This window comes from Anas acuta, chromosome Z (genome assembly GCF_963932015.1).
Source record: "Anas acuta chromosome Z, bAnaAcu1.1, whole genome shotgun sequence".
NCBI classification, from domain to species: Eukaryota; Metazoa; Chordata; class Aves; order Anseriformes; family Anatidae; genus Anas; species Anas acuta.
Window position 1 is genome coordinate 68,091,771 of NC_089017.1, and position 22,313 is coordinate 68,114,083.

A 22,313-nucleotide genomic window follows, 5' to 3' on the forward strand; every position below is an offset into this window, starting at 1 on the left:
CTTCAGTAGCATGGCCTGAAACAGTGATAGTAGAAGAATCTCTGGCAATTTAGTGCTATGGCAGCTGGCTGAATCGAGTTCCTGGACCCTGGCACTGCTGAGTTATGTTGTAGGACACCAAGTTTGATTGTGAGAGACTCCACATCTTGCCGCTTCTGCTAGGTGGGTATTGCCATGTCATGTTGAACATACAAAGCAGGTGTCAGGGGGTGACAGGCTTTGGCTGGGCTTCATGCAGAAGCAAAGGTCTAAACTGGTGTGCTTATGCTGCCACCTGCTTTTTGCATGAAGAGATGTGCAGGAGCTGTATCTTAAATCACTGCAACTTTGACCAACAATGAAAGCAGGATTTTTCTGCTCCCTCTGCTTGTTTTTTTTGGCTCTCCTTCATTTTAGTGGTAATGAGTGAGGGATGACTTCCAAGCATTAGAGTTACTGTATAATAATCTTCGAGGAGGTTCAAGTCTTCAGTAAATATCGTGTCTTTAATCTATTTTTGAAGCTGAAGAGGACAGACCACAGAAAAGCAACCTTTTTTCCAGTTCTGTGCTTGTGTATGACACAGATGCTGTCAAAAGTAGTACCAGGATGGCTTAGATATCTTGTGCTCTTGTATTTCTATATCTTGTCTGCCCCACTGCTGGCTGGGTTGATATGTACTTAATATAGTTTTATGTGAGCACATCTTCTAACCTGATGTATATAGGATGGATGGATCTAAATCTAGTATGTCCAGGAGCCAGTTGAGGTGTTTAGACGTGTTTAGATATTTGATTTTTGTAAAGATCTCAGTATGGTGGAGCTGCTGAGCTTTGCTAATCCCTCACCTACTAAAAGGTTTTTGAAGCTCACTTCACAGTGGAATTATTAAGTAAAGTGCCACATTTGAAGAGCTGTCTAAGGATTTTTGGAATGCTTAGGTTTGCTCTCCAGAGTGTCAGAAGCATGTGTTTTGGTAACTCCTTGTACCTTTCTTTCATAGCATAAGACCTTTATGTCATTTAAAATGGGAAGCTGAACAAATTATTAGAATTCCTTGCATGCTTGCAAAATACTAGCTCACAGTTCTCAGATCCTTGCCACTTTGGGTGGAATGTCCTCATGTCTAAGAACTGATAGCTTAGAGCTGTTGCTAGCAACATGTCTTAGATTCAGTGATTTCTCCAGCTTAAGACTTGCTAAAAGCAGACGGGACGCATGAACTGGGTTATGCAGTGAATGGCATTTGTGTCCCTTTCAGCATATTTAGCTGATTTGGCAGAAATTAAGAAGAAAAAAAGAGGGGGGCAGCGACTAGTTTTGGATAAGTAAATACGGGCATATTATTGTTTGTTTACCTCTTCTACTGGAGGGCATTCTGGGACTCAGAGTACACACAGGTCAGACTGGCTTCATAGAACTCCACTGATGTCATTTGATAGTTCTCAAATCTGATTAAAAACTTGTCAGGCTATAAATGCAAAAGGCTTGTATAGCTACTATAAATGTTTGCCAGCAAATACCACTCAGAATGATAGCTTCCACCAAAATCAGAGTGTAGCTTCTTCTGTATGCACGATGCTTTTAACACTAGAGTAACAGCATTAGTGCAAACTGTACCCTTTGTATTTCTAAACAAGTACAGTTGAGAAGTGCTGCTTACTTTATTGCTGATAGACTGGAGCTGTTTTTGCAGTAATCCAACTAAGGTAGTAAATTGCAGACATTGTTTCCTTTTAATGAGATGAAATCCACTTTTAATGACCTAATTTAGCTTGCCTGCCTCAAGGATTTGTAGTTTTGTTATCTGTGGGAACAGTTGTTATGGCAGTATAGACTCTGAAGTAGAAGATAATGACGTGTTTAGAGGGGGGGGAGGGGAAAGAAAACAGCTTCTTCTAACAATGTGTATATCCAAAGAACTGAAAAGGCAGAAATACCATGTATATATATATATATAGTTACAGTCCTGAATAGGACCAGTGTGTGTGCAGATTCTTCACGAGGCCTATGGAGACTTAGTTGGAGTTCATTGCTATAGTTCTGTATGCTTTATAATTTTATCATATGTGACCTGTTCACTGGCCACTGGGTTGTTCTTGTAGCTCATGTTCATACAGCCCTCTCAGCCTGACCTGCAGGAGAACTGGCTATGAGAAAGAAAACTTTTTTTTTTTTTTTTTAATCTTCAGTGCAGTTTTGGATCTTGGCAGAAGAAGCAGGAAGCTAGTGAGCACTTAGAAACTAACTTAATTGGGAAATCTTATGTGGTTTTGCTTCCAAACTTCTTGACTCTTGATAGCCCTTTCTTTCTTGTTAAGAGAGCAGAATGCTTAAAAATGGTGCAATGCATGCTTGTGCCTTGAGGGAAGCACCTTGTGAGCCTTCCATCCAACTGCCTTGGGAGTTCTTGTCTGAAGCCTATGAGAGATCTTTGTCATGAGTTGCAGGAGACTGGATTCTGTAGCCAAATTACAGTGCTCAGAGAAGGCAGAGGAAATGCTGTAGCTACTGAGCCCCAAACTGCTGGTAGCATAAATTCATTTGTTACGAGTAAACACCACCTTCCAATGAAGGAGGTGTTGCCTGTCTCTTGGAAAGCTTTAATGGAGGCCAGATGTAGGATCTTCTCTGACCATTATTAATCTACAAGGTACTTTGGTGATCTTCCTTATCCAGATGCTGGAGAACAACAAGGGGTGATATGGTTCTGCCTAGAACACATATCTTGCCAAACTGCAAGGTAGTAGTAAACTCCTAACTTCTACCCGTGAAGAATTTTTACATAGTCTGTTCATCTTCTTCCTTTTTCCACAACCCTCAGGAAAAAAAAGGCAATTTCCTAAAAGTATCAAGCACAACAGGAGCCATAACAGATTTCTGCAAATATTCTTTGTGTTGCCCTTTGTCTTTGTGCAGTTCACAGTTTCCAAGTCTAAGCTTGCTAGTCACATTGATGTGAGTAGTGGACTTCAGGGGTTTCCTCTTTGGATGTCTTGGGCTCAGCATACGTGTATTGGCAAGCTTCTTGTCCATGTGGACCATATGGCACAAGGAGAAGGAAGAGAATGGTGTTTGTGATTTTCCTTGCATTTGTAAATTGTTCCTGTATGTGCCTGGTGGCATACAGCACATTGGTTAAGACAATAGGGTATGGAACACAAGTCCTGTGAGGAGTGGCTGAGGGAAATGGGGTTGTTTAGTCTGGAGAAGAGGAGGCTCAGGGGAGACCTCATTGCTCTCTGCAGCTGCCTGAAAGGAAGGTGTGGGGAGCTGGGGGTCTTCTCACAGGTAACCAGTGATAGGACCAGAGGGAATGGCCTCAAGTTGCACCAGGGGAGGTTCAGGTTGGAAATGAGGAGACATTTCTGCTCAGAAAGAGCAGTCAGGCACTGGGACGGGTTGCCCAGGGAGGTGGTGGAGTCACCGTCCCTGGGGGTGTTCAAGGAAAGATTGGACGTGGTGCTTGGGGACATGGTTTAGTGGGTGACATTGGTGGTAGGGGAACAGATGGACCAGATGATCTTGGAGGGCTTTTCCAACCTTTATGATTGTATAAATACCATTTTCTTTGACCTAACTTGCTTCTATCTTGAGGTCATGACTAGTGTTGTAAGCCTTTTCAGTCGCTGTGTAGACCTGCAATGTTTGTCCTTCCAGATTGCTTACGCATGACTACAAGTTTAGTGTTGGGCCAGTTGAAATCATTTGGGCCAAATGAGTCAATGCCTCCAGTTGCTTTTGTGTTATTATCATCAGTGCTTTGCATTTATACTTTTTTACAGGCAGCTTGTAAGGTTAAAGCTAGAGGCTTAGAAATTTTGTTCTGCAGACAAAGCTGATCACTGCTGTTTTTCTGTTGTGGTCAGTATCTAACTCTGAAGTCTCTCAGCTGTTTGGGAGAAACCTGGGTCTTTGTTGCTTCGCTAGTGAAGACTGGGAAACACCTAGTGAAAGGTGTGAATGGGAAGGAGGAGAGGGAGCTTGCTGTGGTCAGTCTGCTCAGATTGAGAACTAGGGACCGAGCCTGTGTGCTCAGCACTTGTACAGATTGCCTTTCCTCTTCATGTGCCTCCAGCAAGCTCTTCCTCAGGCTGTCTCTATATCTGGCATGGAGTGGGACAAGCAGAACTGCCAGCCACCTTGAACAGCAAAGAACAAATTAATCAGTCCTGTCTCCTTCCTAATACAGAACTGGGACTTCTCCCTGCAGCCATAACTGAGTTCCTTCAGGGTAACCACTAGACTGTTACTTCCCCTTTTCTCTGTGGCTTTTTCTCAGGGAGACTGAGCTGATTTAGCAGTCTAACCCTCTCAACTACAGTTTCAATCTTGATTTATTTTCCTACAGGTACCCACAGATGTTGAGAAATGTCAAGACCGAGTAGAATGTTTTAATGCTGACCTGAAAGCAGATATGGAGAGATGGCAGAACAACAAGCGACAAGACTTTAGGCAGCTACTCATGGGGATGGCAGATAAAAACATCCAGTACTACGAGAAGGTATGTGGTGCTGCTGTAGCACTGGCAGGAATAAAAGTGATTAATTTTCCTCTAAGGTGGTGATTATTCTTCAGAAAATGTTCATGCTGTCTTGCAGCAAAGAACCTTGGACATCTTAAAGCAGTTCTTAAGTGCTATGGAAGCTGCTCTTTGTCAGCAGCTTATATGGAGTTGTTGGTCACGCTCAAGAGATCTGCATGAGATCAGCAGTCTCTTGCAAGGCAGTCGTGTAACAGTACTTTGTACTGGATGCTTGTCTGTCTTGGTTCTCAAATTGAACAAATTGTTGATCAGCAGTAGTTTGCTTCCTCGTTGGTGGTGGTGAAGGAAAAAGACTAAAATTGCACATTCTAGTAATACTATAAAACTAGATAATCTCTCAATTCTGCCTTTCGTGAATCAAACTGCATGCATTAATGTGCTCCGTGGACCTGTATATAGATAACACCTGCTATGGCTAGGCCTGGAAATACCTACCGAGTTATACCTTTGCCCTTTCTGAATTTCAGTATTTGTGCTTTGATTAAATGTCAGATGATTTCCTTTTAAAGTGAAAGGAGTTGAAATGCTTATGCTGGCAGTCCAGTTTTCCTTCATGCGAGAAGAACAATGTTACCAAATCCACATATCAATATATTAAACAAACAAAAAAACCTTACTAGGTGTATGCATGGTGACATACCTCATGTTTTTGCCCACTGCAGTTTTTCCACATGTACTCTGCAAATTTCTTCCTTTCCTAGGTTATTTCTCCATGTAATGTACTAGTTTGCACTTCCTTTTCCCTTTCCAATCAATGTCTGTCCTGTCAACAATTCATAATGAACCATGCAAACTTCACTTCACCCGTCTTTCTTCCCTGTTTTGAGACTGCTGAGGTGTTAAAGACTGCACTGAACATCTAGTAGTATCCCGTCAGTTTTGCTCTTGGCTGCAGCAAAGAAGCTTCACTGGTGGAAGGCAGTAAAAAGATGCATTGCCGAGGACCTGGAATTAAGTATACACATCTGAGGAAATTACTCCAAAGTCTGGAGAGCCCTTATAGTAGCACAGAAACTAGGCTTTGCTTTAATTTTATTATACCAGGCAATAAACAGTTAGTCCCATGAAGTATAGTCAAGTCCCTGAGATGTACTGGGGTACACTGTGCCTCTGAATTACCTGCCTTAACTGCAAATAACTTTGCTGGGCTGCTGCTATAATAGCTGCTATTGTGTCCAAAATAGCGCCCTCCCACAGTCAGACCTCAAATGCGAACTTCTACAAGAAACAGATTGTCCGCCTAGCTGAAAGCTGTGTCCTTCGCTTCAGAAGAATCCAGCTGATATTTGAAAACTGTAGGTATTCTGATGCATTCTTAATAGCTTGGTCCAGCCAATGACTTTGAAAAGCTTTAATTTGCTTCTTTTGTTTGTAAATTGCAGCTGTTCTTTCTGAACACTTCTCTTGCTGTTTGAGCTTCTGCCTTTTTCCTCATGAAATAATCAATAAAGATTCTGCTAGCCTTTCTGAACTTGCACTCTGTTGGTATGGAAAGGGTGGGTCAAAAATTACAAGGACTGATATGCCATCTGCATTTTTAATCTTTGGTTCTTCCTTCAGTGCCTTACGGCGTGGGAGTCAATTATACCACTATTGCAAGACAAGCCAGAGACCAAATGAGAAGTACCTTCATGGACAGCCTAGCACTTCCGTGCTCAGTACCACTAGACATACTGGAACTGTGTGAAGGACTCTTCTTTGTCACATTAACTGAAAAGCCAGCTGTGCTGAAGCTGGAACAGACCCTCTGAAAACTATTCAAATTTTTCCTCATTTTCTGTTTAACTGGGGTATGTTTCATCTTTTTGAGTTATCTTGAATGGTTCCTTCTCTATCCTATGGAGTGATATGGGGCTTATAGTGAAAGTGCATGGGGATCATAAAACTTACCTCTTTAGTCTGGAAGGAACTGATGAGTAGAACACTAAAAAGATGAAAATAAAACTCTACTGCAAGGTGCCAAATGACATCTTTATTACCTTTCTGTTTTGTTTGCTGAAAAGGTAATAGTTCCCATGATACAGTACCCCCTAACCAATCCTTATCTCTTTTTTTGGATGGAGAGGGAAAGAGTGGGATTGAATATTTTCTGGTTTGCTACCACCGACGTATGCTCCCGTTAAAGGGTTTCTGGAGACTTTTCTGTGTGGGAGTTGGGCTGGTCCTAGACAGAGCATACTGACACCACCTGCACATAGCCTGTGATACAAGCATGAACTGTGGTTTTTGTGAGTGTGGCATGCTGTTGGTTCATACTGAGTATCTTTGTTTACCTTGGTGATTATGAAGTAATGTCAGTTGGCTGAAGTGTACTTGTGACCGATGTGGGGATCAAAATCAGCCTGGGTGTGGGAGTGAATTGAACAGCAGCCTTTCAGGGCTTACGGGAATGGTGGAAACAAATACGAGTTTTTGGTATGTATTTTCTAAAGGTAGCTCTGGAAGTTGCATGGTAGAATTCTCTTGAACCATGCTACCATTTCTTTTTTGTTTCATTTTTCCTGAACTACAGCCTCTGTGGGCTTGGTTACTTCAGGTGCCTGCTGTGGTAAAGAAGGTAGAACTGTTTTCTCTCCCTGTTGTTTTTTTTTTTTTTTTTTTTTTTTTCTTCAGTAGCAATCAAAAGCCAAAAAGTGTCAAATGCTTGCCTGCAGCAAGCATCATTGTGTGTGTGAAACTTGCCTTAAACAGGTCCGTGGGGGTAGATAGGTACCCTATCAGGTACACATAGTGTCCAGAACTATCTCTACTGAACCACATGGCAAGTCTTTTAAGACTTCTTTTGGTACAGATCTATTTTCCTAGTAGTTTTTATTGGCCCTTAGAAATGTAACTGCTTCTGCAAGTCCCTTCTCTTTTCTCTTGCAGTCCAGCCTCAAATAAATGCCTGCTTAGCGTTAATGGCCTTAGTAGAGGAATGCTTTCCTGATGGGTTTCAGAGTCATGGTTTAACAGCATGCAGATAAAACTCCTTTTATCCATCCAAAGTGAGGAAGCTAATACCAGGGTAGTGTTGGGATTTGGGGGAATAAATAACATGGAGTTCTTACTGCTAAACTTGAGTGATTGCTTGGTCTCTGGCAACGTTCTTGTGAAGAATCTGAAAGGTGACCGGGTATATGCAACTTCTGTGTTCTCCTGTGGCTACTTGTCAGGTACACTAATCTGGATTGCACTTTGTCCCTTCATAAACACCAAGTCTGCCTGAAACTCCCCTGCTCAGCACGGTGGCTCTGCAGCAGCTGTCACGGTGAGTTATTGGTGCAATGTGGTTGCTGTCGGGCTAATGAGGTAATACCCTCCAGGTGCAAAAGCCAGGTTTAAGACATTTAAGGGTTTTTTCCTTTTTGACTCAACTTCCATTGACAGTTCTCTGATAGTTAACCACACTGTGCTTTCTGGTTTAAGTTCACAGCTCATTGATATACACTTCTGTGGTGTAAAGAACTCTAAGTTGCTGTTAGGTTTGGAACAACTAACTACTCCTACTGTGCAAGGGGAATGCTTAAAGAGATCATCTTGAAGCAGTAAACTAGTGTCTTCCTCAATCTCTCCCTTCTAAAATAAGCACTTCTAAATGCATAACACTTTACAGTTTGACCTTCAGGGTTACAGTCAATTTCTGTCTTCCCTATTTCCCACATACAGATCACCATGCTTTTTTGAGCTGGTGCCTGTGTGGTAACTGAAGCTTTTCAGTTGACTCTGCAACATGACTGGGAGTCAAGCAATGCATAATTTGAACTTGTATTTAGACGTTCTTTCTTCCACCTTATCAAAAATGTGCAAGATGAGTGGAGAGAGTGTCGTTTTCCTGCAGGTGCATAGGTTTCGTCTGATATCTTACAACACTGACATCCCGTTCCCACTTAGTGTTGTGTCAAACTGAAATGTGGCTTGGTTCTGGGGAATGTAGGAGTGGACATCACAGCTGTTCACGAGAAGTGCAAGGGGCAGTGGGGAGTTCCAAGTGAAGTTTACATGAGTTACTGCTGGAGTGGTTCAAGATCAGCTTAGATTTTCTTTAACATGATGCCACTGATAGTGCATCGTGGTCTCTAAACTACTACGAGACCAAAGTATGTGTTGATTTCAGATAAATCCCTTTCTGATTGAGCTGTTGAAAGGCAAGCATGATTTACACTTCCTGGTTGCAATATGTGGCTCTGTAGCACCTGCAAGCTAATTTGGAGGAAAGGCTGGAACATACACCTCAGGCTGTGGTCACAAACAGGATTTCTTATATTATCTGGGAAAGTAAAACTTCTCAGACATCTATGGAGGAAGTAAAACTTACGTTCAAAAGAGAAGTCCTCTGCAAGAATTGCTGTAGTGTAAGACGAGTGTATAGGGGTGGGTCTTTTAGCTCCTATGGGTCACTAAGGAGTCTCTATTAAAAAAAGAATTGTTGCTGTAAATACTGGGTAACTGTGGGAGAGACTGGGGTTTGCGGCAGCCGTGCAGAAAGGGAGAACTGCAAAATAGCAGGAAACTCTTTAAAGGTGTAAAGAGTGCACTTAATTAATTGGTGTTTGTGTGAGGTTAAGATCTGAGGTGTTGGTGAAACTCTGACATGTTATTGTGTAGTCCTTATGTGGTGGGTGCCTCTCTCTGAAGTACGCAAACCTTTATAGTGTGAAAAGCAAAAGATGTTGGGGAAGGGAAGCAGGAGTAGGGCAGGAGCTTTATCTTTTGGGTACTGTCTTGAGAGTTCAGTCACTTATGGTCACCTTCTGTGCATGCACTGAAATCATGATAAAAGTAGTTGCACCCTTCCAATGAACCTACTTAAGATGAGGGTCCTTCAACAGCTCTTAAATTAGCTTGGCTTCCCACAGCCAAACCAAGATCCTCGCAGAGGATGCGTAATTCACCGCTGTCCTGGTTACTCCTGCATAACTTTTAGTGTGTTTGTTTCTTCTCTCAACTGGCACCAGCACAACAAAGCAAGCACTGAGATCTTGTTTTTGTACTCAGTAAGGAGCTGTGCATTGTTCATACGTGTTTTTATCAGGTTTTGACTCTTGCAATAAACAAATGTTGAAACATCACGGCTTTTTCAGGTATCTGTTGAAAAATGAAACGGTGATGAGTGTTAGCCCTAAAGATACTAACTCTTCAGAAGTGAGCTTTAACAAAGAATAAACTATGGATTCTTCAAAGTTGTCTGCTTGGATTTTTGTTGCACTGACAAAATGCTAAGGGTAGCACAGTGGGCTAAGCCAAAAAGAAACTTCCACAGAGTGGCAGAGATGCTCCTGCAGATGTGCTGTGGGGTAGCCTTGTGGTGGTGGATCTGCACAGCCTCTTCGTGGTGCATGTAGCTTCAGGTCGCATCCTGCAGCTGCCAATTACAGAATTCCCTCAGAGCACAGCAGGAACTGCTCCTGTTGTAACAGGAGGCGTGATTTTGTTAAAACCTAAGTAACTGTGCACGAGGTTGCAGACTGTTTGAAATCTAAGACACTGGTGCTGATAACCACTAAGCAAATGGTGTAGACAGGAGTAGACTAAAGTAGCTCATTAGATGTTCAGTCTTCTTAAACTCCGATGGTAGAACAGTCTTTTCCTTAGTATGTTAGCCTTTTACTACAAAATAACCAATAAGTAGGGAAAATGGGATCACTTTCTGAGATAGAAGACTTGCTACCAAATTTATTTCGGTGAAGGAAAACTGGGGATAATAGTAATGAACTTGCCTTCTGGGACTGTGAAGGTTGCATTTTAAAGTTTCTGGGGGTGCTGCTTAACCAATTATAAAGAAGGAAGTGGTGATGCTTAATTCCACACAGCACTTCAGAGCCTTGCTGGGGTCTCTGATTTGTGCCAGTACTCAGTAATGAACTGGGCTAGTTTTAAGGTTGTGTGGCTGAGGCACAGTACTTGTCCAGAAGGTAATGCACTTTCTGAAAACGCATAAATACATTGCCCTTATGCAAGTGGTATGCTAAAACTTTAAAGGTTACTCACTGTCCTGGATTACTTTGAAGTCCTCGGTACTCTACACTTTGAAGCTAAATCCTTTCCTGAACTCTGCTGCTGGGTTATATGTCCACCTCTTTGGATCAGACAGCAGAGCTTGGGCCAGTGCCACTCTCCCACCACACAGGGGCACAGATTGCAGAGGACAGTCTTACAACAGAGAACAGCCAAAGGTTTTAGTCTTTAGCACATGAGAATAAAGGAGCACTGTCCTTGTTCTCCTTTCCTGTGTGATGTGTTGATCTGTCACTCCTCAAGGTTTGGAGACCGGCAATGCAGGTGAAAGCAGTCTGGCTTTGACCTGGTTCCCACCTCTCTCCTTGTTCAAGGAGTCAGTGCTGATGACTGAACTGGTGCTGACTTGTTGCCCCAACTGTGCTACTTCTGACTTGTGCAAGCCCATGCACTGGAACATGTTACTTTGCATCCTAAGGTCACCCTTGTACCACCAAAAAACAAACTGAAAGCTGTGAAAAGACGTGTCTCTGTGTGAGTTAGGTCATTAAACAGTGTAAAACTTGGAGCAAGGCTCTTGTTTCATGCACTCAACCAACTCTGACAGCTGTGCTCTTGTTCAGACTCACAGGTTACGGAATGTTGTCTTGACTTACGGTGCTGGCATGTTTCTATACCCTTTCATATATCTCTGTATAGATATACTTTGTGCATTGTTTACTATGGAACTAGTATTGATGGAGAAAAACACTTCGAGGTAAAACTGTTTGTAATTCTCTATTCGTGTGTACATTTTTTTAAAATGCACCATTTGTTTACCTCAATTAATTTAATGGAATGGACCAATAAATGTATTAAAAAATTACTCATTTACCTAGAATTTAGTGTTTCTTTTTTTCTTCTTTTTTTCTGCCTTTGCCACTGAAATTATGTGTACACTTATTTTCTGTGAAGCTTATTATCTTATTTGAAGAAATATCCTTCCCTTAAAGGCTTGTTCCATTGCCAATATAAGCTTTAGGGGTGTGAACATCTACTGAGGAGTGTTTTTATTGTAGGGATTACAAAAATGTACCTTAATCTTACATTTTTTTACCACGTTTTTTCTGTATTTCAGTAGTCTTCTCCATAAGATCAGTCAGCTGGGCTGACACTCTTCACACTTGTCCATACTTTGTGTCAGAAAGTAGGCACATCCTGCTGACCACCGTGCACACACTGCAGGCTGCTTGTGGTCACCTGCCTCAAAAGCCACAGTCACAGCACTGTCCTCAGGTTTCAGACCAAAGAGACGAGAAGAACTACAGCTGATGCTTTGCTTTCCCCTTCTAAATTGGATGATGTGCCTGGAAACACCCTTGTCACTTCTACCTTGTTCTTGTCTGTCTCCGCTACTGCCAAGTAGCCTGGAGTGGAAGCAGGGTGCTGTGGAGACTGCTGGTGTTCAACAGCCGGTGCATATTGTCTGCAAAATAACCTACTGCAAAAATAACAGGGCAAACTTCTTTGTCCTGGGTAAGCTCAATGGCTGAGGGACTGTGGCATGCTGTGAGGTGAAGACACATGGATGAGATGGTTCCTGTAATGAAGGCAGTGGTAGGGACAAATGCTTGGAAGCCTTCCACACGCATTGCTCAGGGAACTGATCAAGACCAAAAGATGCTTTCGGTGGTAAAGCTTCTGTCATTTGGTGAGAATCTGAAAGGAGCCAGTGGTTGAACGTTGTTTGATGGCCACAATGCTGTAAAGAACAATAAAAACGCTGATTACAAGAGGGCTACCAAACTATTTTCTCAAAATACAGTTTGCATGTTCCTTACTAAATCTTTAGCTTAAATTTTGCTGTGGTGTCTGGAGCTAGCTGAGTGTTCATGTACTTCCCTTCAAGAGTCAGCCAGCTTCTCTGTAAGCTACCACTGTAAGTACAAGCCATGAAGCTGCCACCGTTTGTTGCCTTTCAGATTTTTGTAGAATCACAGTACAACCCACGTACTTCAAAAGACCATCAGGTCCAATCTCTCACAGGGAAAAGAGAGCCTAGGTGAGATTATCTAGCACCCTGTTCAACCACGTCTTGCAAACCTCCAGTGATGGGGATGCTACCTTGTCCCAGAGGTGGTTGTTCCAGTAATGGACTGTTCTCACTTGAAAAAAAAAAAAATGTCTTTCTTGTATCTTACATATTTTTTCCCAGTACCTGTGTTTGTGCTTGTAATGACTGCTTGTACTGGGAGTGTGTGTGGTAAAGCAGCTGAGCAGCTTGCAGTGACTCACTGTTAAACAGTAGGGTTATGTTTAAGAAATGATGAGTTAGAAAATACAAGGAGAAACTTTAAAAATTTAAATCAAACTTGACAAGGGTTTTATCTGGGATCAGATGTTAGCTGTCTTACATCTGAATGAGAGTATCGCTGCATAGATTAGATATTGGCATTATTACACTTCGTATTATCTTCCTGGGGTCCTGCTGTTTCTAGTAATGTATCCAGCTGGAGGGGTTTGGGGAAGGGGTGGTGAGCAAGGGGATATTTACAGGGAGATCCTTTAAAGACTCCAGAAGAGTAGATGGAGGTGTTTCAGATTTCTCTCTTTAAATTATCTGGGATTGCACTTAAAACTTGTTCTTGAAATTTTAACTCTCAGTCACTCTGCAGCTGTACAATTGGGCAATCTCACTGGATCAGAAAAGTAACCATTTTCTTTACTGTATCATAATGATTTACCTTTGAAAGAAACACCCAAGGGAGACTCAAACTATTCTGTCACAATGAGTAAGTAACCCGTAATGGATTTTCAAAAAAAAAAAAATGTTTTACTTTGTGTGGGATTATTCCCTTTCTACTTAGTACTATTTTAGCAATATCAAGCATGGCATTTGTGCAGAGGCTTTGTCCCCTGGGATTATTAGCTCTTAAACTCTGCCAAATATTCCTCCTACAAGCAATTCATAATACATCAAACAAAAAGAAGATTAAAAACAGTGGCTATATCACTTGAAAGCTTAACTCTTTGAACTTTCTTGGTACTTGTCACCTCTTTTCCACAGAATTTTTGTTTTGTTTTAGTTTTTGAGTCCTTTCCTTTTTTTTTTTTTTTTTTTTTTTAATCCAAAACCACTTTTCCTTTTCAAATCTTTATTGTACACATAATACCTAGAAACATGAAGCAAGGAGAAAACATAATGTGCCCCTTCAGAGACAACCATTCCTGTTCCTTACCTTAAAGGGAGGAGGCTGAGGCAGCCAGCTAGAAAAGACAAAATGAAACAGAAGCTGCTGTACCAGTTCAGTGTGCTTTGATAGATTTTGTTGAAGACTGTAGATGTCACTACTCCTGTGATGACTAAGGACAACTGCAGTAGGACAAACACCTTACCTGTAAAACAAGAACATCATTTATCATGAGGGAGAAAAAAAAAAAAAACCTGTTGCGGTACCTCCCTGCAGCATTCAGGTGCCACCACTACCATGGCTTGGAAAAGCAATGTAGTCATGGCTTAACGAGTGATGGATTTCATGAGCTTGTTTCTGCTGTTGTTCTGGAGCAGAATTAAGTGTCTCTTCCTTCTTTAAGGCATAGGACAAAGACGTAGCTTGAAAACTGTTTGCTTAAACAGTCTAGATGTTGAGGTTGCTGCTTGGAAGAGCAGCCAGAAACTGGGAAATAACTGCTCATTTCCATAGGATATAGGAAAGAAGTTGTGGGTAATGTCTTCAGGACGTGAGAGATTTCAGGCAGGGGCTGCTTCTGCCATAGTGCAGAAGTGCTGTCCTTTGGGCTGAAATGTTATAATGCCTAAAATGGAGAGCTGTGTGTGGTCTGTGTGATGTTTATGGAGGAGGAAAGGGAGAAATTGAATCCCAGCTGGGAATCACCATTTTTGCTTAAGTGCACCATTCAGTTTCTAACATGGTAAATGGGGAAAGAGAGGGCAACCCAGCCCTCCTGGAACGTGCAAACTAGGAGCACATTTAGGGTTGTGCACCAACCCTGCTGCCCTTGAAGACTGCTCCACATGCACAGTGCCAGTGGCCACTGGCTGAGGAGGCAATGCTGTTCTGCTGCACTGCCCTGCTTGTGAACTGCTCTGTTCATGCAATCAGGTGCTGCATGCATGGCTTATGGTGGAGGTTAAAGACAAAAGATGCTGATTTTTCAATGACTGAAGAACATGATGATTAATTTTGGGTGTGAGCTGCATGGTTTGTGGCAGGGATGTGAGCTTGCTACAGAGGAACAACAGCAGTAGGAATGAACTGGTGACAGAGCACAGCTTTCATGTGACTGTTTCTTATATTATTCTCCAATGCAAGGATAGTGAGCTCGGGTGTTGAGCAGTAGCACTGCAAGTTAATTTCTTCATCTGCTTGATCGCATTTGTAAGCTATCCAGACAAAAAATGCTGCATGGTAACCCTCTGTTGAGGAAAAATGAATGTAGCACTGGATGTCAGGTGGGGGTTTTAACTTACTGTCTTGGAAGCTGTTAGCTCTCTGGAACTGTGTCCCCACACTGTAGTGGGGCTGCACAAGCAGCCTGATCAGCAGTGAGCTGGATGGATTCTGCTCCTGGTTTTGAGATGTGGCAGAAGGGAAAGGATGCAATTGGAGTAAAAGGAAGCCATTGGAGTAAAAATAGCAGCCTCCAATATGATGTTGTAAAATACACACATTTCATTATTTTCTAATGCAAAGTTAATAGAAAAATTAGGAATTGTTTCTCCTCTTGAACAAAAGGGGTCATTTTCTTAGGCAAAATTTATTCTTTGTTAGTTAAATTATGTTCTGACAGGAACAAATTGCCAAGAAAAGCTTGGAAGCATATTTAGAGACCGTAACGGAAAAAGATTAAAGAAATCCATTCTTCCGAAAACTGGAAGTAAAATAAGCCAAATATAAATGATGTGAGTGTCACTGTGCTTCAGCCCAGTATTGCCTTGTTTTTCCCTGGAGCACTGTTTTTGAGCAGTACCTCAGATATTATTTTCCCTGCCTTTGAGCTGCACACTGATAGTAATCTCTTGAAGCATGTTCTGAAAATTTTGTGGATAAATGATGAAGCAATTAGGGAGGAGAAGTTTGGATGTGACAGGCTGGTCCTGCAAGATTCTCTGCTCCTCCCTGTTTGCAGTACCAGCTGTTCTGGTTTTATGATGCAATGCACAGGCTGTAGCACTAACTTAACTTTCTTGTACCCAAATGGAGGGATTTGGCAGTTTTTTGATCAGAGAGGTAACCGATGTACTCACCATAGGATGATCCTTCAACATGCTTGGATAGCATGGACCTGATGGTTGGCAAGGGGATGAGGGCAAAGAGCATCACTGCCCGTGCTGCAATGCAATGAACACGTGGTTATCATCAGTAGCTGCTCCCTGTCTCATAACACAGCAACCACTGCTTTTGAAGGCTGCATGCCTCTGGCTTGGGCAGGGCCTTTGCTTCACCTTGTCATGTCCCTTGAGCCTCAGAAACTAGTACTGATCTTCAGTAGGAGTGCAGCTCCTTGCTTCATCCGGGAGGTGGTGGATAAGCCACCGATTGCTGCAACTAGCAGAGGCACTTTGCCCCAGCCAGCCATGGCCTCTGTGTCCCAGCCCCAAATCCCATTGTATCTTTAGAGAGCACTGTCCTTTGTGGTAGTGAGGTGGATGACGCAAGTCTGATGCTATGCTAACAGCTTTGACAAGAACAGTATACTCATAACACCATGTTTTATCTCATGGTGCTTTTGGCCTGCAGTATTTTAGGCTCTCTCTACTGTGAGCATACTTGTTTAATTTTTGATTTCTCCTTTCCTGTAGGCACAAACAGAAAAAACTCTTTGGCTCATTTCTCTTAGACTTTTTTTTTTTTTTTTCTCACTTTCAGAAACAAGACCCAAAAGCCATGCAATGTATGATACTCTTTCTGTTAGTCAGGTATGAATCACCCATCTCACTGCCACGAGGGATGCTGTTCTTGGTTTTTGGCTTCCTGTGTTCTTGTGGAGGCTATCTCCCAAAAATAAACTTGCCTTTCCTTCGTCACAGGATGCTGCCACATCTATTGTTACCCATCCCTTGGTCATTTATATATAGTGTGAGATTTGTATAGTTCATTCCCGTAATATTTTAGTTGCTAGAGCAACACCAATGTTTCACTATTAAGTTTCTCATCAGACATAAAAACCTTAAAGTAACAAAAATAAATCACATCTTAGGATATTCACTTAACAGGAAATCTTTGGCATTTTTTTTCCATTTTAGCTTTAAACCTTACCTCATGAGATGCAAGTGCTTTGTATGGCTGGCTGGTGCTGGTAGCCTGCAACAATTCCTTCCTTTCCCCCCTCCCTCCATTGTGAGTCTTCTTCCCCCACTCAGATCTGGATTATGACCAGGTGACAAATTTCAAGTTAATTAGCTTTAAACCAAGCATTGGCAGGAGCGTGTGCCTCCTTAGGTTGTTGTAGGCTGCTGCACGAGAGAGGTACAGGATGAGGGCACTGATGCCAGCTCTACTCACCAATGTAGAACAGAAATGTCCACCGCACAAAGACCATGATGAGGACACCAACGGTGAAGGACACCACTCCAATTATGATCATGGTAATGTCCCTAAGGTACTTGGAGAACACGAATACCCCCAGGAAGCTGGTGATGAAGATGGCATACCCGGCGGCATTGCCGTAGCCAATCTGCACAGCATTCCAGCTCAGAGGCTCCCTGAGCAAAAAGAGTGGAAGTACATTCATGGCACCCACCACGGCAAGGTCATAGAGGATTGCTGCCACAAAGAGGAGGATGATGATGAATTTTGAAGGTGTTACTGGGGCTTTGCTGCTGCTCTCCGAAGGCTGAGCACTCTCTGCTGCTCCTGTGCAAGCTGGTACTTGGCCACCAACCTCCTCTACACCCTTGGCTTTGGCTGTGCAGGAGGGTGCTGACTTGGGGACTATCAGGACAAAAATGCTGTAGAGGAGACAGAAAGCATAGCAAGCGATGCTGCAGCTCACCAGCACAGTGCCCTCTCGATAGCGGTCGCTGAAGCCAACAAAGAGGTAGCCAGATGCCATGCTTCCCAGAAAGCCAGCGAGGCCGTACACCAGCTCAATAATGATAAGCCGTAGAGACCTCCTGCTCTCAGAGGAGCCCAGGGATCCCAGAGCCATGATGCCTGCCCAGAACGTGGTGAAGCCACCCGTTAGCCCATTGAAAGCAGCAGCCCCGTACATCACCTCGATCGGCCAGTCCAGCAGGATCAGGAGGAGCAGGAGAGATTTGGAGCCCAGGTAGCCAAGAAGAGGTAAGCAGATAGGGATCTTCCGATGAACCTTGTCCCCCAGCTTGGACAAGCCATAGGCTGACACCAGCGGGCTCAGGCCCAGGACGAGGTTGTAGATGATATAAAAATTAGAGACAGCCTTCTGCTGAGCATCTTGCATTAAGTGGGAGGGAGCAGTTGAGTTGGTCTGGTTGTAGTAGTTCTTCACCACCAGCAGCAGCGCCGTGTCATAGAAGGCACTGGCCAGTTGGGAGCCCGCAACCACCGGCTCAACCCATGTTCTCATCATCGTCATCCCCACCATGGTGCCGATGGTTGCCTCTTGTCAGGGAAGGAGAAGAGCTGTTTTTCCAGCGAGGCGCTGCAGGGAATGGTGTTTTCAGAAGTTCTGCTCTGGAGGCATGCTTGAAGTGGAGAGGCGAAGGGAAAATAAAAGGTCCACTGGGCTGCACAGAATCAGGGTTGTGCAAGAGAAAATCCGGCTGGGAGGATATTTGCACCTCGCCTCTCTACGTATGCACATGCACACACATCCCTATGCTGCTCTGACCTCCAGCTGAGGCAGGAGAGGCTTTTGTACCGATGGAGACGCCCTGCACTCGCTGACTGCTGCTGCTGCTCTTCCTGGTGCCATTTCAACACAGATCATATGACCCGGGGGAATTTCTGTCTCCCACTTTAGGAAGTGAAAATGGCAAGATTGTGTGGTTGCAGAATTTATTTACTTTTTTTCCACACTGTTGGCATCCTTCATGTGCCAGAGGACTCTCAGGGAAACAATGCTCATGCTCAGCTGTGGGGACAGGGAAAGGCTGAGTGCTTTTTTTTTTTTTGCTAGGTAATTCACCAATTCTCCTTCATGCCAGCCCTTTCCCTTTCTTCCACACAAACGTGTGCTGCTGGATCTCTGACTCTCAGCTGCTCCCATCTGCCCTATTGCTACATCACACTCCAATGTTATTTCAACAATACAGCCAGGAAATTGCGCCAAAAAGAAAAAATGAAAATAGAAAAAAAAAAAAAAAAAGCTATTTTTAGTAACCTGCCTCCCACTCTGTGTGCTTTGTCCTTGGGCTTTACAATGTGGGACTTTCCAAAAGGAGAAGAAAAGCCCCAGTTTATACCAAGGCATCGGCCACTGCTGTACCCCAGCAATCCACAACCGGAGCTGGAAGCTGGGGTGGTAACCCACCTCTGGGAAGGGTTTTTCCGATCCATGTGTCTCCGCAGGTACTGATGCCAGGTGCGGGCTCACAAAGCTTGCAGGCAGCCTCAAGCTTTGCTGCTACCCAGGCTGCCAGTGCCAGGGAAGGTGTGTGCGTCCCCGGCTGTAGGAAACACTTGGGGGATACTTGGCAGCCTCAGAAGTACTAACTGAAATGATAATGATCTCACTCTGCGCTGGCTTAGTGAATCATAGCAGGCAGAGTAACAATATGCTCTGGGAAGATTTATAGTGATGACTTTAAAAAATAAATTAATGATTAATTTCCTAGAACAATGTTAAAACCCCCATCTGTTGCACTCTCTCTTGACTCAGGTGGCATCTACTCAATGCCTGTGTACTCATGGCTCAGGAGTTTCATTTTTTCACTCCTACTCCACTTATGCAAAAATTTTTGTTTTAGATTTCAAATTGAGGAAAAAACAATCCCAAGAGCTAACACAGAAAGTTGCTGGAAATTGTCTGCTAGAATGGTTTGCTGCTAGACAATTTCAATTTCACCAGAATTTTTTCTTTTAACAGACCAAAAGACTCCTAGCCAGTTGTAGAATACAGTCTGTTTTGTTCCAACTGTTTTTCTTTTTTTTTCTTTTTCCTCATATTTTCTGCAAGAGGTGTGATAGTTTCTTTAGTTTTTGCTCAGAAGTGGGACAAATCTTTTTCTCCAAAGCCTGGAATATTTCCAGAGCATGGAAATTCCAGACAGCCTTACTGAAAACCCCTTGGCAGCAGCCTGGAAACAGTTCAGTCAACAAATGCAACCAGAGGAGTTGCTACGCTTCGCTGCATCCAGGGAGCCCTGTATCTTCTGCCAGACATTAGAGGGAAAGATAAACAGCTTTGTCCTGATCTAGCTTTGATTTGAGATATCGGTTATCTTGGCATGCAGAGGAATGTTACAGGCACTGGTCTTAAGAGCATGCAGATCTTCTCAGCTATTAAATATGGGATGTTTTCCCTCCACACTTTTTTTTTTTTTTGTTGCCTGTACAGGCTGTCTGGCTTATTCATCTGACGCTCTTGACATTTAGGTGATACTGTGCTATGCTCAACGCTATTCGGGCCCAGATAGCTAATGAACTGTGCTAAATGCCATTAGTGATCTCATGAGTTACATATATATTTCCAGGATATTCTGAGTGTTCATTCTCATTAAATGTGCCTTTTAGAGCAAGTGCTCATGGAAGGGTATAATTTTATTTCAGCAATTGCAATACAAATGAAATATAAGTTTAACACAGGCCCTAGAATATTTCCCACTGCAAAGCACTTCACATGAATATCATATTCATCTGATCCCACAAAGATTTCAAAATTGACATTCTTTATGATCAGCTTTTCCGTGAAGCCCAGTTCTCATTTTGCTAATATTTAAAGGGACACTTCTGTCTGCTTTAAAACATTTTTGTGCAGAATTAACAGAATGGGGCCTTAAGAGAGTGGCTCTTGACATTTAATAAAATGCACATACAAAATTGCTGAGACTAGTTTAAAAGCAAAAATACAGATCACTGGAAAAGGACTATGGTGTTTAAGGCATCCCACCCTACAGCCATCTTGGCTGGAGACCCACCTGAGGCCAGCTCAACACCACATCATGCCAGTTTGTGGAGTTTTGTCAGTCTGACCAGGTATAGGTGTTTCATGTTATGCATTCCTATGCATTGCTTTTACTTTTTTTTTTTTTAACTGTTTTTCATGGTTATGTGAATGGGGCATGCTCAGGTCTCAACCCAGATGAAACTGCTGCAGTGCTGAAGGTGGGGAGAACTGGTTAGGACCGTGGGGAGGAGCAGCTGTTCCAGTAAAGGTGCTTTTCTACAGAAACTGCACCTTCCTCCAAAAATGACCGCAGGGTACAGTGCCAAGCTGTGCTCTCTCCCTCTGTGGCTTGGAGCCCAGCTTCCTGTCTGTCTACTGCTGACAAAGCAGGCCACCTCCCGCAGACGTGGGCACCAGCTCCTGCTTTGTCCCCGTGGCTCACCAGGGACCAGGACCTACCAGTGTCTCTGCATGGCACAGGACCCTTAGAGGGGTGCACCTTGGGGTGTCTCGGACACTGTGACCCCTGGGCCTGCCACGCAGCATTAAGGAGGCACAATGAGACCAGATGACATGTTGGGACCATCACATGGGACGTGTGGTCTCTGACACCTCTCACCAGAGGCCCAGGCCGCAGGCGATGCAGACACATGGCTCCCGGCTCCCCAGGGCCCCAAAGCATCACCACAGCCCCAGCCAACATGCATGCACCAGTGCCAGCTCCTCCAGCTGTGTGCCTCCTTCCAGCAGGAAGGCTGCAAAGCTAGAGAGAAAGGATTTTCTTCTCAGAGAGAGCTTCAGGAGGGCACTGGCGCTGAGGATGGATGCTGCAGCCCCCGGGGCCAAGGGCTGTCCCCATGGCAGGGCAGGGGAGACCCACCAGCCTTCCTTCCCTTGGAGGAGCTGGAAACAGCAGCACAGTTTTATTTCCCTTGGCACAGATCTGGCTGACAAAGCAGCACCATAAATCTGCATTATCTTGCTTTCAACCTTCGAAGTCAGGGTTTTGTTTATTTTTCTAATTTCAGAGTCCTCTGCTTACCTGGCTGGAGTCTCCTTTGGGCTTCTCCCTCTGCTGGATAAACAAAACCCAGCATTTTCTACATGTGCTTTTTGCTTAGTCTGCTTTTTTTTTTTTTTTTTTTTTTTTTTTTTTTTTTTTTTTTTTCTCTAGCACAAGGAATTTAGGCAATTTAGTGCTGACAGTTAACTGTATGTTTTAACAGTAATCCTCTGCATGGAGAGAGGGAAAAAGCTCCTTGTGGTATTCAGCATCTGCTTGATCAGCTGGACCGCAGGATGAATCCTGCTGTAGTTTTTAGATAAGCACCGGATAATCCTTACACTATTTTATTTTTTTTTTTTTTTGAGCATATCCTACTTTTTATTAATATATAGATGTATATATATATTTTTGAGCATATATGGATTTGGCACACAAGTGCCACAAAGTTTGAGTGTGCAAACAGTGATGGACTTAAGAAATGAGATGAAACAAATTGTCCTAGAAATGAAGTTTAATCTATCCTGTGTTGAATAAAGTGAAATACGTCTGGCTTGGAATGATGAAATAACCATAGCAAAAAGATGACTATTAAAAAAGTTTACTACCAAATGCAGTACAGACAATGACCTGTAAAAACCCAGTTCTAAACCCAAACTTGCCCTCCCCTTCCAAAAGCTCTGGAAAGCTATTTAGATATAATTTTATTTATTACTTTACATGTTTGTTTGTTTTAATGTAGGCAGGCCACCACCTGCAGAAGGTCCTCAGTGATACCCACCCCTTAGGTTCAGAGCAGGCAGGTCTTAACTGCTG

General features: G+C 43.2%; 2 protein-coding genes across 2 annotated transcripts in view; one reads left to right on the plus strand and one right to left on the minus strand.

The window, feature by feature from the left end:
* Positions 1–11,342, plus strand: part of SNX30 (sorting nexin family member 30) — a 52,277-nt gene extending 40,935 nt beyond the window's left edge. Inside the window, exons 8-9 of the mRNA XM_068666554.1 lie at positions 4,331–4,483; positions 6,086–11,342. Of these exons, the coding sequence (XP_068522655.1) occupies positions 4,331–4,483; positions 6,086–6,145 (213 nt within the window). The 3' untranslated portion in view covers positions 6,146–11,342. The remainder of the gene's footprint in view (positions 1–4,330; positions 4,484–6,085) is intronic.
* Positions 11,343–11,494: 152 nt separating this feature from the next.
* Positions 11,495–21,645, minus strand: SLC46A2 (solute carrier family 46 member 2). The gene is made up of 4 exons (XM_068666553.1): positions 16,969–21,645; positions 15,711–15,794; positions 13,681–13,837; positions 11,495–12,203 (listed from the first exon to the last, which is right to left on the minus strand). The coding sequence occupies exons 1-4, from the start codon at positions 18,029–18,031 to the stop codon at positions 12,146–12,148; spliced, it is 1,362 nt and encodes a 453-aa protein (XP_068522654.1). The 5' UTR covers positions 18,032–21,645; the 3' UTR covers positions 11,495–12,145.
* Positions 21,646–22,313: the final 668 nt, after the last annotated feature.

Coding starts and splice junctions, on each gene's coding strand:
- SLC46A2 (XM_068666553.1), bottom strand. CDS start 18,031: ATGGTGGGGATGACGATGATGAGAACATGGGTTGAGCCGGTGGTTGCG. Junction 13,838..15,710: donor TGTTGAAGGATCATCCTATG/GTGAGTACATCG, acceptor CTTGTTTTACAG/GTAAGGTGTTTGTCCTACTG. Junction 12,204..13,680: donor CTCAGCCTCCTCCCTTTAAG/GTAAGGAACAGG, acceptor TGTTCTTTACAG/CATTGTGGCCATCAAACAAC.